This window comes from Anomaloglossus baeobatrachus, chromosome 9 (genome assembly GCF_048569485.1).
Source record: "Anomaloglossus baeobatrachus isolate aAnoBae1 chromosome 9, aAnoBae1.hap1, whole genome shotgun sequence".
NCBI lineage: Eukaryota > Metazoa > Chordata > Amphibia > Anura > Aromobatidae > Anomaloglossus > Anomaloglossus baeobatrachus.
Window position 1 is genome coordinate 190,676,120 of NC_134361.1, and position 17,313 is coordinate 190,693,432.

General features: G+C 53.0%; 1 protein-coding gene across 1 annotated transcript in view; it reads right to left on the minus strand.

Moving 5' to 3' along the window:
- ARPC5L (actin related protein 2/3 complex subunit 5 like) overlaps positions 1-14,882 on the minus strand; it is a 42,142-nt gene extending 27,260 nt beyond the window's left edge. Inside the window, exon 1 of the mRNA XM_075324132.1 lies at positions 14,552-14,882. Within this exon, the coding sequence (XP_075180247.1) occupies positions 14,552-14,698 (147 nt within the window). The 5' untranslated portion in view covers positions 14,699-14,882. The remainder of the gene's footprint in view (positions 1-14,551) is intronic.
- Between the last annotated feature and the right edge of the window lie 2,431 nt (positions 14,883-17,313).

Consider the following 17,313-nt stretch of genomic DNA (forward strand, 5'->3'; position numbering starts at 1 on the left):
TCATTGTATATTCCAATATTTGTCCATATGCTTGAGGCATTATACTATTATCTAAGTTTGATGTGCAGCCTTATCCGTATATAGTATGTAATTTTTGGCTTGCACTCATCTATATATATAATTGCCTTATTCTGTCTGTCTGTCTGTCTGTCTGTCTGTCTGTCTGTCTGTCTGTCTGTCTGTCTGTCTGTCTGTCTGTCTGTCTGTCTGTCTGTCTGTCTGTCTGTCTGTCATGCTCCAAAATTGTGTCACGGTGACAGTGTCCTTACGGTGACACAAAGCTGATTGGCCGCTGGGCTCGCCATGGCCCCGCCCCCCCACACGGATTGGTTGCTCGCCCAGGCTGCGCCCCCACACAGATTGGCCAGCCGCTCGCCCAGGCTCCGCCCCCCCCACAGATTGGCCTCTCGCCCCGGCACCCTGCAGGGATTGGCAACTCGGCCACGCCACGCCCCGCCCCCCTCACGCAATGCACGCTAGCTCTGGCCCCGCCCCCCGCACGCAGTCCCCGAACTGACACGGACGGAGAAACGACTCCCGGGTGAGTACTGTACCCGACCCCCCCCCCACCCACGGGAGCCCACATCAGCGTACGCCGCCAGCCCAGCCGACACTTACCCTCGCATTGCTGGCCTTGCCGTATGCTGGTGTGGGCTCCCGTGCGAGCGGGGGACGAGATACGCTGGTAACCATGGTTGCATAGTTACCAGCGCATCAAGGTCCTGCTTCGGCCGGACATCTACACGCACACACATAACAGCACACACACACATACACACACATCAGATCACACTCACTCTCACACACACCTCACACACACATTACATCGCATCCACATACTCACAGCATCCGCCGATATCACTTGCTTCTCGACCTCGATACTGTGCTGTTGTGACCTTCCAGGACCTGACGGAGAATCACATGGCCAGAAGCATGTGGTATCTCCGGATGTTGTGACTGTGAGCGCGTATGTGCGATATTGTCAGTGTCTGTGTGTGTGAGTGTATGCGATCGGGTGTGTGTGAGTGTATGCGATCGGGTGTGTGTGAGTGTATGCGATCGGGTGTGTGTGAGTGTATGCGATCGGGTGTGTGTGAGTGTATGCGATCGGGTGTGTGTGAGTGTATGCGATCGGGTGTGTGAGTGTCGGCAGAGGAGCACGGCGTGCTGGAGGAGGCTGGGAGCAGAGAGGCTGATCTTGGGGAAGGCTGGGAGAGGGAGGCTGATGCTGGGAAAGACTGGGAAGGGAAGGCTGATGCTGGGGAAGGCTGATGCTGAGGGAGGCTGGGAGGGGAAGACGGAGGCTGGGAGGACAGAGGCTGATCGTGGGGAAGGCTGGGAGGGGGAGGCTGATGCTGGGGGAGTCTGGAAGGAGAGAGAGGCTGATGCTGAGAGAGGCTGGGAGGGGGAGACTGATGCTGGAGGAGGCTGGGAGGGGGAGACTGATGCTGGAGGAGGCTGATGCTGGGGGAGCCTGGAAGGAGAGAGGCTGATGCTGGGGGAGGCTGGAAGGAGAGAGGCTGATGCTGAGAGAGGCTGGGAGGGGGAGGCTGATGCTGGAGGAGGCTGGGACGAGGGACGCTGGGAGGAGAGAGGCTGATGCTGGGGGAGGCTGATGCTGGGGGAGGCTGGAAAGAGAGAGGCTGATGCTAGGGGAGGCTGATGCTGGGGGAGGCTGGGAGGAAAGAGGCTAGGAGGAGAGAGGCTGATGCTGGGGGAGGCTAGAAGGAGAAAGGCTGATGCAGGGGCAGGCTGATGCTGGGGGAGGCTGGGAGGGGGAGGCTTGGAGCATGATGGGGAGTGCGCAGCATTGGGGATGGAGCACGTTTGGGAGTGCGCAGCATGGGGGATGGAGCACGTTTGGGAGTGCGCAGCATGGGGGATGGAGCATGAAAGGGAGTGCGCAGCATGGGGGATGGAGCATGAAAGGGAGTGCGCAGCATGGCGGATGGAGCACGTTTGGGAGTGCGCAGCATGGCGGATGGAGCACTTTTGGGAGTGCGCAGCATGGGGGATGGAGCACGATCGGGAGTGCGCTGCATGGCGGATGGAGCACGATCGGGAGTGCGCTGCATGGCGGATGGAGCACGATCGGGAGTGCGCAGGATGGGAGATGGAGCACGATGGAAGGTGCGCAGCATAGGAGATGGAGCACGATGGGGAGTGCGCTGCATGGGGGATGGAGCACGATGGGAAGTGCACACCTCCCCCCAACACACACACGCGCGCGCACTGCACAACACACCACACACACACACTGGGAACCACAAACAACTTCCCTACACAGACACCCACACACAGACAACGCTGCACACACAAATATACGCACATACCGCACAACACACACATTGCACAAAACATACCTCCCCCCAAAACACACCACACACACACAAACCGCGCAACACACACACAACGCTACAGACACACAGCGCTCCACAAACAACGCAACACACAAACAACACCGCTCTCACCCCCCATCTCACCCAGACAACATCCAGAACATGTACAGCGCCCTACACAAACACTTGGTAACTACACACAACAACATATATATATATATATATATATAACAAAAATCATACATGAACTACACAATACGTAAGTTCTAGAATACCCGATGCGTAGAATCGGGCCACCTTCTAGTAATATATATATTAGTGCTCACTTCAGTTATCCTATTCAGTTATATGTAGTTTTTTTCTGAATGTGAACACAGCTCCGCCCCTTTCGGCCATGTTTTTTCCATCTATATAAGAAAGTCCTTAGTTACCCCTCTCCACCCATAGCAGTTTTTAATTGCAATGAGATGACACACAGTTAGGGTCACAGAGCTAGGGACCCCAATATAGAGATATGCCTTGACGAGGCCTTGGGGCTCAGTTACATTGATCAATGCGATTGCTAAATATCTCCTTTTTCCTAATATTCATGGCAGGTATGCAATTCATTATTCACATGTTCAAATTAGCAAGTAGCATTTTTCATTGTATATTCCAATATTTGTCCATATGCTTGAGGCATTATACTATTATCTAAGTTTGATGTGCAGCCTTATCCGTATATAGTATGTAATTTTTGGCTTGCACTCATAATATATATATATTAGTGCTCACTTCAGTTATCCTATTCAGTAACGGACACCAGACCGCCGGCCCCCATGGATAATTTAGAAGATTTGCATACCAAAAGGTACAACTTTATAAAGTATTTAATTTGGTCTAAAAGGGGGCACAAAAACTATAGGAACCTTTCCAGAATGCGGCCCAGGAGCTGCAGAGGGGAAAAGTTTTAGGTTTAGAGCAAAATTTCTGCTGACAGGTTCCCTTTAAAATATCTTCTAAACTCATGTTCCCCAATTTGAAGCACTCCAGCTGTTTCAAAACTACGACTCTGCCAGGGCATGATGAGAGTTGTAATTTTGCAACACTATGGGCTCTCAGTGCAGATAAAAAGCACAATTTTTGGTCCAGACAAACAGGAGGGAAATCCACAATGTAATACAGTATTTTTCTGTTTTAATAAAAACCCTCAAGACTTTGCTTTCTGCAAAGCAGGACTAAGTTCTGTCATGTGATTTTATTATAATATATTGGTCCACTTTGCTGTTAAATATATTAACTTATGTTTATAAAGAATAAAAAAAAAAATAATAAAAAACAAGCGTGCTTTACTCACCCTTCCCAGGTCCTGCGCCAAGTCTCTCCCACTGCTCCAGGTGTCTGTTATTGCCCACCGAGCATCAGAGCCCACTGGTTGGCTGCAGCGGTGATGACGTGAGCCTAGCACTGCAGACAATAACAGACACAGAGCAGCGGTGGAGATTCACTGTTGGACAAGGGGAAGGTGAGTAAAGCTCAGTTTTAATTTGTTTTTTTGTTTTTTAATAACTACAGCTAGGTGATGGCTTTCCCGAAACCAGAAAACCCATTTTTCACCGAGACACGAAAAAAAAATAATCCTGCACAGATATTGCAGACAGGATGAGAAAGTGGAGATTACGTTTTATCATGGATTTTCATTGCAGATTTTGCAATATGGAAACGTATAAAACGTTATCAGATGGAGACCAAACAAGTGTCGCGGCCTCTGTCTGGAGTACTGCAGAAAAACACCTAAAAAAAGTCTAAGTAGTGCTAGTATAGGACTACAAGCACGTACCCACAACAGAAGATAAAAATATGGGGCGCCCTTAGCCTTGGTGACATCAAGAAACGGGGTGAATATTGAAAGGACTGAAAATCTTCCTAAAAATAAAACAATACAGCGATTATCTGCAGGGGCTGAGCATTGCAGTCCATGTTATGGATAACGCAGCAATTAACCCCTTAACGACCTTGGACGTACTGAGTACGTCATGGTGACATGGTGCTAAAGGACCCATGACGTACTCAGTACGTCCTGGCGAAATCGCGGTCCCGGAGCCCCGGGGAGTGAAATTTATTTACTTAAACGGTGGATTCGGGAAGGAGGGGACCTCTGCCTGACGTCAGGAGGGGTGGTGCCTCCTCCCCGAACCTACAGAGGCTGTGATTGGCTGACGAACGCCGCTCAGCCAATTACAGCCACTGTAATGTTCCAGCCATTGAAAATGGCTGGAACATTGAAATCCAGCCCTGATCAGTGCTGCTGTAGCACTGGCCATTGGCTGGAGCTGGGTGATCGATGCTTCACCCGCCCCCAGCTCTGATTGGAGAGACCGGTCTTGTGACCGCTCTCTCCAATCAATGTGGATCTGCGGCCTGTGACCGTCCCTGGAAGCCGAAGCTCTGCGGGTGCCCATCGGTAAGTTGCTGCCCCCGCTCGCCCGCCCCTGTCCCAGCCGCTCGCCCGCCCGCCCGCCCCTGTCCCAGCCGCTCGCCCGCCCCTGTCCCAGCCGCTCGCCTGCCCCTGTCCCAGCCGCTCGCCCCTGTCTCCGATCGCCCCGCCGCCACGCTCGATTTACCGCTGTCCCCGCCGCCGCTCCGATCCACCGCTGTCCCGGCCGCCGCTCCGATCCACCGCTGTCCCGGCCGCCGCTCCGATCCACCGCTGTCCCGGCCGCCGCTCCGATCCACCGCTGTCCCGGCCGCCGCTCCGATCCACCGCTGTCCCGGCCGCCGATCCACCGCTGTCCCGGCCGCCGATCCACCGCTGTCCCGGCCGCCGCTCCGATCCACCGCTGTCCCGGCCGCCGCTCCGATCCACCGCTGTCCCGGCCGCCGCTCCGATCCACCGCTGTCCCGGCCGCCGCTCCGATCCACCGCTGTCCCGGCCGCCGCTCCGATCCACCGCTGTCCCGGCCGCCGCTCCGATCCACCGCTGTCCCGGCCGCCGCTCCGATCCACCGCTCCGATCCACCGCTGTCCCGGCCGCCGCTCCGATCCACCGCTGTCCCGGCCGCCGCTCCGATCCACCGCTGTCCCGGCCGCCGCTCCGATCCACCGCTGTCCCGGCCGCCGCTCCGATCCACCGCTGTCCCGGCCGCCGCTCCGATCCACCGCTGTCCCGGCCGCCGCTCCGATCCACCGCTGTCCCGGCCGCCGCTCCGATCCACCGCTGTCCCGGCCGCCGCTCCGATCCACCGCTGTCCCGGCCGCCGCTCCGATCCACCGCTGTCCCGGCCGCCGCTCCGATCCACCGCTGTCCCGGCCGCCGCTCCGATCCACCGCTGTCCCGGCCGCCGCTCCGATCCACCGCTGTCCCGGCCGCCGCTCCGATCCACCGCTGTCCCGGCCGCCGCTCCGATCCACCGCTGTCCCGGCCGCCGCTCCGATCCACCGCTGTCCCGGCCGCCGCTCCGATCCACCGCTGTCCCGGCCGCCGCTCCGATCCACCGCTGTCCCGGCCGCCGCTCCGATCCACCGCTGTCCCGGCCGCCGCTCCGATCCACCGCTGTCCCGGCCGCCGCTCCGATCCACCGCTGTCCCGGCCGCCGCTCCGATCCACATGTGGGGGGAGGGTGGCTTGCAGTGCTCCACATGTGGGGGGGAGGGTGGCTTGCAGTGCTCCACATGTGGGGGGAGGGTGGCTTGCAGTGCTCCACATGTGGGGGGGAGGGTGGCTTGCAGTGCTCCACATGTGGGGGGAGGGTGGCTTGCAGTGCTCCACATGTGGGGGGGAGGGTGGCTTGCAGCACATGTGGGGGGGGGGAGGGTGGCTTGCAGCACATGTGGGGGGAGGGTGGCTTGCAGTGCTCCACATGTGGGGGGAGGGTGGCTTGCAGTGCTCCACATGTGGGGGGAGGATGGCTTGCAGTGCTCCACATGTGGGGGGAGGATGGCTTGCAGTGCTCCACATGTGGGGGGGAGGGTGGCTTGCAGTGCTCCACATGTGGGGGGGAGGGTGGCTTGCAGCACATGTGGGGGGGGGAGGGTGGCTTGCAGCACATGTGGGGGGGGAGGGTGGCTTGCAGCACATGTGGGGGGGGAGGGTGGCTTGCAGTGCTGCAAGCCACCCTCCCCCCACATGTGCTGCAAGCCACCCTCCCCCCCCCACATGTGCTGCAAGCCACCCTCCCCCCCCCACATGTGCTGCAAGCCACCCTCCCCCCCTCCCCCCTCCATGTTCTGGGGCCCCCCCTCCTCCATGAGCCATCTCTCTCTCCCATCAGACTCTGCCCCCCTCCCCGATCTGCTGCCTGCTCTCTCCCATCCTCTTCATCTACTGCCCCCTCTCACCCTCCTCAATCTGTTGCCTCCTTCATCTGCTGCCTCTTCTGTCTGCTGTGATCCTGCTGCCTAGATCCATCCTGTAAGGTAGGTATCCCCATCTCACCTCCCCCCCCCCCATCCTCTGCCGCTCCTCCACCCGCTGCGCCATTTCCCATCATCCATCCGTTGCGCCCTTTCCCATCCTCTGCCGCTCCTCCATCCGCTGCGCCATTTTCCATCTTCCATCCGCTGCGCCCTTTCCCATCCTCTGCCGCTCCTCCATCCGCTGCGCACTTTCTCATCTTCCATCCGCTGCGCCCTTTCTCATCTGCCGCCCCGCCCTCTCGCATCGCATTATCCAGCGCAGTTGCTTGCTTCCAGACTGGAGTGGATGATGCGATGCGAGACTCGTGCATTGCTCTCACGTTTGGCACTGGTCTTAGTGGCAGGCGCTCATATTTTTTTTTTTTTTATTCATTTTTTTTTTTTTTTTACTGATGTCTGTATTTTTTATTTCGCCAAACTAATTTTTTTGTATGGGGGGGGGGGTCTAGTTTCCAAAATGGGATCACATGTGGGGGAGCTCCATTGTTTAGGCACCTCAGGGGGTCTCCAAATGCAACATGGCGTCTGCTAATAATTCCAACCAATTTTACTGTGAAATGGCGCTCCTTCTCTTCTGAGCCCCGCCGTATGCCCAAACAATTGATTTCCACCACATATGAGGTACCTGTGTACTCAGGAGAAATTGCACAATACATTTTATGGTGCATTTTTTCCTGATACCCTTGTGAAAAAAAAGCTACCTGTTTGAAAAAACAATTTTGTGGTAAAAAAAATAATAAAATATTTTCACGGCTGAACATTACAAACGTTTGTGAAGCCTCCAGGGGTTCAAAGTGCTCACTAAATAGCTAGATAAATTCCATGAGGGGTCTAGTTTCCAAAATGGGATCACATGTGGGGGAGCTCCATTGTTTAGGCACTTCAGGGGGGTCTCCAAATGCAACATGGCGTCTGCTAATAATTCCAACCAATTTTGCTGTGAAATGGCGCTCCTTGCCTGCCGAGTCCTGCTGTGTGCCCAAACATTTGATTTCCACCACATATGGGGTATCTGCGTACTCAGGAGAAAATGCACAATACATTTTATGGTGCATTTTTTCCTGATACCGTTGTGATAAAAAAAGCTACCTGGTTGAAGCAACAGTTTTGTGGTAAAAAAAATTTTTTTTCTTTTCACGGCTCAACGTTATAAACTTCTGTGAAGCCCCCAGGGGATCAAAGTGCACATCAAACATCTAGAAAAAATATTTGAGGGGTCTAGTTTCCAAAATGGGGTCACTTGTGGGGGAGGTCCATTGTTTAGGCACCTCAGGGAGTCTTCAAACCCGACATGGCGTCCGCTAATGAGTGCAGCTAATTTTGCACTCAAAAATTCAAATGGCGCTCCTTGCCTTCCGAGTCCTGCCGTGTGCCCAAACATTTGATTTCCACCACATATGGCGTATCTGCGTACTCAGGAGAAAATGCACAATACATTTTATGGTGCATTTTTTCCTGATACCGTTGTGATAAAAAAAGCTACCTGGTTGAAGCAACAGTTTTGTGGTAAAAAAAATTTTTTTTCTTTTCACGGCTCAACGTTATAAACTTCTGTGAAGCCCCCAGGGGTTCAAAGTGCACATCAAACATCTAGAAAAAATATTTGAGGGGTCTAGTTTCCAAAATGGGGTCACTTGTGGGGGAGCTACATTGTTTAGGCACCTCAGGGAGTCTTCAAACCCGACATGGCGTCAGCTAATGAGTGCAGCTAATTTTGCGTTCAAAAATTCAAATGGTGCTCCTTGCCTTCCGAGTCCTGCCGTGTGCCCAAACATTTGATTTCCACCACATATGAGGTATCTGCGTACTCAGGAGAAAATGCACAATACATTTTATGATGCATTTTTCCTGATACCCTTGTGAAAATACTAATTTTTATGGCTAAAGTAACATTTTTGTGTTAAAAAAGTAAAATTTTCATTTTTTCGTCTACATTGCTTTGGTTGCTGTGAAGCTCCTAAAGGGTTAATAAACTTCTTGGATGTGGTTTTGAGCAGAGTGAGGGGTGCAGATTTTAGAATGGGGTCACTTTTGGGTATTTTCTGTCGCCTAGGTTTCTCAAATCACTCCAAATGTGATGTGGTACCTAAAAATTTTTTTTATGTAAATTTTGTTGGAAAAATGAGAAATTGCTGATGAACTTTGAACCCTTCTAACTTCCTAACGGAATTTTTTTTTTTTCAAAAATTGCGCTGGTGTAAAGCAGACAAGTGGGAAATGTTATTTAGTAACTATTTTGTGTGACCTATCTCTCAGATTTATGGGCATAAAATTTCAAATTTTGAAAATTGCGAAATTTTCAAAATTTTCGCCAAATTTCCGAAATTTTCACAAATTAACGCAAAACATATCGGCCTAAATTTACTACTGACATGAAGCACAATATGTCACGAAAAAACAATCTCAGAATCGCCAGGATCCGTTGAAGTGTTCCAGAGTTATAACCTGTCAAAGTGACACTGGTCAAAATTGCAAAAAATGGCCGGGTCTTTAAGGTGAAAACAGGCTGGGGGCTGAAGGGGTTAAAAAGCTTTGCTTTCCATCTCAGCATCGCGGATGCCGCCATTTTTTTTCCATGCAGAAATTAATTTAAAAAAAAAAAACAACTGATGGGTATGGGTGCCACTAGCAACCAGTAGCCAAGCTTTCTGATGGGTATGGGTGCCACTAGCAACAAGTAGCCAAGCTTCCTGATGGGTATGGGTGCCACTAACAACCAGTAGCCAAGCTTTCTAATGGGTATGGGTACCACTAGCAACCAGTAGCCAAGCTTCCTGATGGGTATGGGTGCCACTAGCAACCAGTAGCCAAGCTTTCTGATGGGTATGGGTACCACTAGCAACCAGAAGCGGACCTTTCTGGGTATGGGTGCTACTAGCAACCAGTAGCCAAACTTTCTGCCAGGTATGGGTGCCACAGCAAATCAGTTGCCAAACCTTGTGGGTATAGGTGCACTAACAACCAGTAGCCAAACTTTATGGCCATAGGTGCCACAACCATCAGTATCCAGCCTTTTTAGGTATAGGAGCCATTAGCAACCAGTAGCCAAAATTTCTGGGTATTGGTGCCACAAGCAACCAGTAGCAAAACTTTCTGGGTATAGCTGCCGCTAGCAACTAGTAGCCAAATATTCTGGGTACAGGTGCCACAGCCAACCAGTAGCCAAACATTCTGGGTACGGGTGCCACAGCCAACCAGTAGCCAAACATTCTGGGTACGGGTGCCACAGCCAACCAGTAGCCAAACATTCTGGGTACGGGTGCCACAGCCAACCAGTAGCCAAACATTCTGGGTACGGGTGCCACAGCCAACCAGTAGCCAAACATTCTGGGTACGGGTGCCACAGCCAACCAGTAGCCAAACATTCTGGGTACGGGTGCCACAGCCAACCAGTAGCCAAACATTCTGGGTACGGGTGCCACAGCCAACCAGTAGCCAGACATTCTGGGTACGGGTGCCACAGCCAACCAGTAGCCAGACATTCTGGGTACGGGTGCCACAGCCAACCAGTAGCCAGACATTCTGGGTACGGGTGCCACAGCCAACCAGTAGCCAAACATTCTGGGTACGGGTGCCACAGCCAACCAGTAGCCAAACATTCTGGGTACGGGTGCCACAGCCAACCAGTAGCCAAACATTCTGGGTACGGGTGCCACAGCCAACCAGTAGCCAAACATTCTGGGTACGGGTGCCACAGCCAACCAGTAGCCAAACATTCTGGGTACGGGTGCCACAGCCAACCAGTAGCCAAACATTCTGGGTACGGGTGCCACAGCCAACCAGTAGCCAAACATTCTGGGTACGGGTGCCACAGCCAACCAGTAGCCAAACATTCTGGGTACGGGTGCCACAGCCAACCAGTAGCCAAACATTCTGGGTACGGGTGCCACAGCCAACCAGTAGCCAAACATTCTGGGTACGGGTGCCACAGCCAACCAGTAGCCAAACATTCTGGGTACGGGTGCCACAGCCAACCAGTAGCCAAACATTCTGGGTACGGGTGCCACAGCCAACCAGTAGCCAAACATTCTGGGTACGGGTGTCACAGCCAACCAGTAGCCAAACATTCTGGGTACGGGTGCCACAGCCAACCAGTAGCCAAACATTCTGGGTACGGGTGCCACAGCCAACCAGTAGCCAAACATTCTGGGTACGGGTGCCACAGCCAACCAGTAGCCAAACATTCTGGGTACGGGTGCCACAGCCAACCAGTAGCCAAACATTCTGGGTACGGGTGCCACAGCCAACCAGTAGCCAAACATTCTGGGTACGGGTGCCACAGCCAACCAGTAGCCAAACATTCTGGGTACGGGTGCCACAGCCAACCAGTAGCCAAACATTCTGGGTACGGGTGCCACAGCCAACCAGTAGCCAAACATTCTGGGTACGGGTGCCACAGCCAACCAGTAGCCAAACATTCTGGGTACGGGTGCCACAGCCAACCAGTAGCCAAACATTCTGGGTACGGGTGCCACAGCCAACCAGTAGCCAAACATTCTGGGTACGGGTGCCACAGCCAACCAGTAGCCAAACATTCTGGGTACGGGTGCCACAGCCAACCAGTAGCCAAACTTTCTGGGTACGGGTGCCACAGCCAACCAGTAGCCAAACATTCTGGGTACGGGTGCCACAGCCAACCAGTAGCCAAACATTCTGGGTACGGGTGCCACAGCCAACCAGTAGCCAAACATTCTGGGTACGGGTGCCACAGCCAACCAGTAGCCAAACATTCTGGGTACGGGTGCCACAGCCAACCAGTAGCCAAACATTCTGGGTACGGGTGCCACAGCCAACCAGTAGCCAAACATTCTGGGTACGGGTGCCACAGCCAACCAGTAGCCAAACATTCTGGGTACGGGTGCCACAGCCAACCAGTAGCCAAACATTCTGGGTACGGGTGCCACAGCCAACCAGTAGCCAAACATTCTGGGTACGGGTGCCACAGCCAACCAGTAGCCAAACATTCTGGGTACGGGTGCCACAGCCAACCAGTAGCCAAACATTCTGGGTACGGGTGCCACAGCCAACCAGTAGCCAAACATTCTGGGTACGGGTGCCACAGCCAACCAGTAGCCAAACATTCTGGGTACGGGTGCCACAGCCAACCAGTAGCCAAACATTCTGGGTACGGGTGCCACAGCCAACCAGTAGCCAAACATTCTGGGTACGGGTGCCACAGCCAACCAGTAGCGAAACATTCTGGGTACGGGTGCCACAGCCAACCAGTAGCCAAACATTCTGGGTACGGGTGCCACAGCCAACCAGTAGCCAAACATTCTGGGTACGGGTGCCACAGCCAACCAGTAGCCAAACATTCTGGGTACGGGTGCCACAGCCAACCAGTAGCCAAACATTCTGGGTACGGGTGCCACAGCCAACCAGTAGCCAAACATTCTGGGTACGGGTGCCACAGCCAACCAGTAGCCAAACATTCTGGGTACGGGTGCCACAGCCAACCAGTAGCCAAACATTCTGGGTACGGGTGCCACAGCCAACCAGTAGCCAAACATTCTGGGTACGGGTGCCACAGCCAACCAGTAGCCAAACATTCTGGGTACGGGTGCCACAGCCAACCAGTAGCCAAACTTTCTGGGTACGGGTGCCACAGCCAACCAGTAGCCAAACTTTCTGGGTACGGGTGCCACAGCCAACCAGTAGCCAAACTTTCTGGGTACGGGTGCCACAGCCAACCAGTAGCCAAACTTTCTGGGTACGGGTGCCACAGCCAACCAGTAGCCAAACTTTCTGGGTACGGGTGCCACAGCCAACCAGTAGCCAAACATTCTGGGTACGGGTGCCACAGCCAACCAGTAGCCAAACATTCTGGGTACGGGTGCCACAGCCAACCAGTAGCCAAACATTCTGGGTACGGGTGCCACAGCCAACCAGTAGCCAAACATTCTGGGTACGGGTGCCACAGCCAACCAGTAGCCAAACATTCTGGGTACGGGTGCCACAGCCAACCAGTAGCCAAACATTCTGGGTACGGGTGCCACAGCCAACCAGTAGCCAAACATTCTGGGTACGGGTGCCACAGCCAACCAGTAGCCAAACATTCTGGGTACGGGTGCCACAGCCAACCAGTAGCCAAACATTCTGGGTACGGGTGCCACAGCCAACCAGTAGCCAAACATTCTGGGTACGGGTGCCACAGCCAACCAGTAGCCAAACATTCTGGGTACGGGTGCCACAGCCAACCAGTAGCCAAACATTCTGGGTACGGGTGCCACAGCCAACCAGTAGCCAAACATTCTGGGTACGGGTGCCACAGCCAACCAGTAGCCAAACATTCTGGGTACGGGTGCCACAGCCAACCAGTAGCCAAACATTCTGGGTACGGGTGCCACAGCCAACCAGTAGCCAAACATTCTGCGTACGGGTGCCACAGCCAACCAGTAGCCAAACATTCTGCGTACGGGTGCCACAGCCAACCAGTAGCCAAACATTCTGCGTACGGGTGCCACAGCCAACCAGTAGCCAAACATTCTGCGTACGGGTGCCACAGCCAAACTTTCTGGGTTTAGGTGCCACAAACAACTAGTAGCCAAACCAGTAGAGCATGAAGCAAAGACTTCTAAATACTGCAGAATGTTACAGGAAATGCTATATAAATATTTACAGAGCAATAAACCAATTTACTAACGTAATAAAAGTAAAAAGGTACATCACACCCAGCACCGAGGGCCTAGAAGTAGAGGGAGTCAGCACAGAATGAATTAGCAAAAAGAAATCCAGGTGACAATTTGCCGCAATCTGAAAATCTGACAACAATGTCATTTTTTTTCTATCAAGTAAAAAATATAAGGACTTGTGCCCCCAAATTCTGGCCCTTTACTGTCATAATAAAAGGGACTGCAGCTGTTTAGGAGCCCCCATTTCAGCTTAGACTAAGATCTCAACAAATGCCTAGTGCGTTAATTTAAAGGGGGTGTCCACTTTTGGGTAATTTTTTGCAATTGGGTTTCAGAACGATATTTAACCTTCCGTTTACAAGCTCCCAATCAATGGTGAGCTGAATGACAGATTCTCAGTTAACTCACTCTGCAGCCAGTGCAACAGAGGTTATAAAAGGCAAATGATGCAATACTTTTAATGAAACCCAATTGCAAAAAGTAAAAGTAGAAAAATAATCTTCCCATCGCCCTTCTATATGATCCGTGGACATCACCGGTCATCGCCGTTACTAAGAAACAGTCCAAATTAACACTCACAACATGACAGTCTGGGACAGTCGCTCTATAATGCATTAGCCCCTTTGGCACGGCACAGAGATTTCTCCCAATGGCTAAAAATCATCCTGGACCCCCAGGATCTGGTCCCATCAGTCCTCACATCCAGGACCCCCAAGATCTGGTCCCATCAGTCTTCACATCCAGGACCCCCAGGATCTGGTCCCATCAGTCTTCACATCCAGGACCCCCAGGATCTGGTCCCATCGATCCTCACATCCAGGACCCCCAGGATCTGGTTCCATCAGTAAGTCGAAAGGGGGGTGATCATCAAATGTGATCCCCCCTTCATTAACCCTTATATACACTATATAGTTGCTGGAATCAATCCACATTGACGTAGGACCACCATTGATTTCCAGCCCCTTTAGCACGGCGCAGAGCTTTCTGACAAGAAAAAATCCCATTGATTTCAATGGACTCTCTGGATGACAGAAGTTGTGCTAAAGGGTCCTGCAATGGGAGATCGTCCGGTATAGTCCAAAGGGTGATAGCTAGGGATGGACCCCAATAATTGGCAGCCGGTGAGGGGTCACCATGGGGAATGAATGGCGGCTGCCCCAAACCTGCGGGCGACAGAGAAGGATATTGCCTGATGAGCCCGTCCACCTCGGACTCGTCCGGCCCCTGGGGCTCCGCCGGCTCCTCCTGTAGCTGATCGTCCACGAACTTGTTCTCGTCGTATTCATCGATGTCCACCTTGCGGAAACGCGACGACAGTGTGTTCTTAGCCATGGCGGGCAGGGAGGGGGTGTGACGGGCAGCGCGGGGGTCCCGGCGCTCTGGGGGTGCACACAATGATGGCGGGGGTGGCCGGGAGGGAGGGAGGTGGCGGCGCTGGTTACTGTCACGGGCTTCCCGTACCTTTCCGCCCGGCTCCCTCCGCTTCCGGTGGCTCCGGCGGGCGGAGAGTGTAAAGGAACCGGAAGCGCAATCGCGACCTCATGAGGGAGGAGCAACATGGCGCCTGCTTGTTGCTTAGCAACCGCGGCCCGCTAAACCGAAGGGTCTCAGGCTTGTCAGAGGCTGGGGCGGGCGACATAATGTAGTCCATATCGTGACACAAAACACTTTCTGCGTGAAAAATGCCACTAATTAGTAACAGAGCAAATTTTGAGCTTAATGACCACATTTTTTAAAAATCTGACCAATGTCCACTTTGTAACGTGATAACTCTGGAATCCTTCAACTAATACCACTGCCCCTGTGCCCCCATAATCACCAGGACGTATCAGTACTCCATAATCCCACAGCCCCTGTGCCCCCACATTCACCAGGACGTATCAGTACTCCATAATCCCACAGCCCCTGTGCCCCCACAATCACCAGGACGTATCGGTACGTCCATAATCCCACAGCCCCTGTGCCCCCACATTCACCAGGACGTATCGGTACATCCATAATCCCACAGCCCCTGTGCCCCCACATTCACCAGGACGTATCGGTACTCCATAATCCCACAGCCCCTGTGCCCCCACAATCACCAGGACGTATCGGTACGTCCATAATCCCACAGCCCCTGTGCCCCCATAATCACCAGGACGTATCAGTACATCCATAATCCCACAGCCCCTGTGCCCCCACATTCACCAGGACGTATCGGTACGGCCATTTGTGAGAAAACACCCCAAAATCGGACGCATCGGTACGTCCAATGTGAGGAAGCATATATAAAAAAAAAAAGAAAATTGCTAATTTTTCCAAATTTTTGCCAAAATTACGATTTTCACAAAAAATGAAAAAATATTAACCTAAATTTACTACTAATATGAAGTACAATGTGTCACGAAAAAAATAATGTAAGGCGACGTTCACTCATTTGTCAGGGCCAGGTGGACGGGTAGACCCAGGAGGTGGATCCACTGGGCCGAACTCCTTGATGATGGTAAGGGGTCCGGTAGCTGGAGCACTATAGGCAGCAGAACAGTCCGTGCATACGAGTATAACGGAGAAGTCCCTGAGACCACGGAGTCACTGATGGTAGTCCGGGAGACGCAGCTCAGGTTCGGAAGCCGAGAAGATGTCAGGCGGGGTCCGGAACCTTTGGAGCGAGATGACGGGTCACCGCAGGGATCCGAGATGGTGCGGACTGTCAGGATGGCAGATGGACAGCGTTCGGGGGTTCGGGATTCGGCAGGACCGGATGGCGAGGCAGGCACGGCTCTACAAGAGAGATAGGTGAGTATATCATAGAGACACCTGGAGACCTGACTCCTAGCTTAAGAAACACGAAGATCAGGCCCCGCCCCCTTGGACATCAAACCCCTTTATACCCTGTACCTGTTTGCATCATTTCCTGTTAATGGACGCTGGCCCTTTAAGAAAGGGTCAATGACCGCGCGCGCGCCCTAATGCGCATGCGCGCGGCCCGAGTGCCAGAAGCCAGAGCAGGAAGCTGCGAGGAGGAAGCAGCAGGGTTGGGCTGGGGCTGAGAAGCCGACGGGCGCCGGGAGCGGGGACCAGGACGCCGGGGACGCGCCGGCAATGGATGCTGGAGAGCGGGGAGCGGCGGTGACCGGACCAAGGAACCGGGAAGCGAGGCAGGGGAGCCGGGGAGCGTGACAGGTGAGCCGGGGGGCAGCGCAGGGGACCCGGGGAGCGTGACATCATTGAGGGTTTTTTTTTACCTCAGGAATGGATTTATAAGACAAAATCAGGAGTGGGTACAAAATGGAGATGTGGTGATGCGTTTCTACTATACTTTTCCTCCAATTGTTCCACTCCTGGTTTTGGTTTGCAAATTCTGAGGTTAAAAAACCCCTCACCACAGCTAATGTGGGCAGGAGTTTAGACAATAGGGATGTAACATTAGAAGACGTAGGACTGAAAGACATCTGGAGACTAACTCACCCACATGACAGAGAGTATACACACTTCTCTCACCCTCATGATAGCTGGTCACGTATTGATCAGTTCTGGATCTCGCAAGACTTACTGAGTGGAACGCAAGATTGTGTGATAGAGAATATGGTGATCTCTGATCATAGTCCGGTGAGATTGGGCATTAGAGAGAAATTCAGGAGAGGTACAGATATCATATGGAGATTCCCATCGTTCCTTCTCAGGCAAGATAATTTCCACAAGGTGCTACAGGAGTGGTGGGGAGAATTCGCAGAGGACAATAAGGAACATAGAGAGTCCCCAGTGATATTTTGGGAAACGGCAAAAGCGGTCCTAAGGGGCCGTCTGGTGGGGTACGCAGCCATGATCAAACGGAAAACCAATGAGAATTATAATTTCCATAGTGAAGCAGTACGGGTAGCATATACAAATTATGTGACAAATAGATCTCCCATGACAAAAGGCAGATGGTTGGAGGCAAAAGAGGGATTTGACGAATGGGCCAAAAA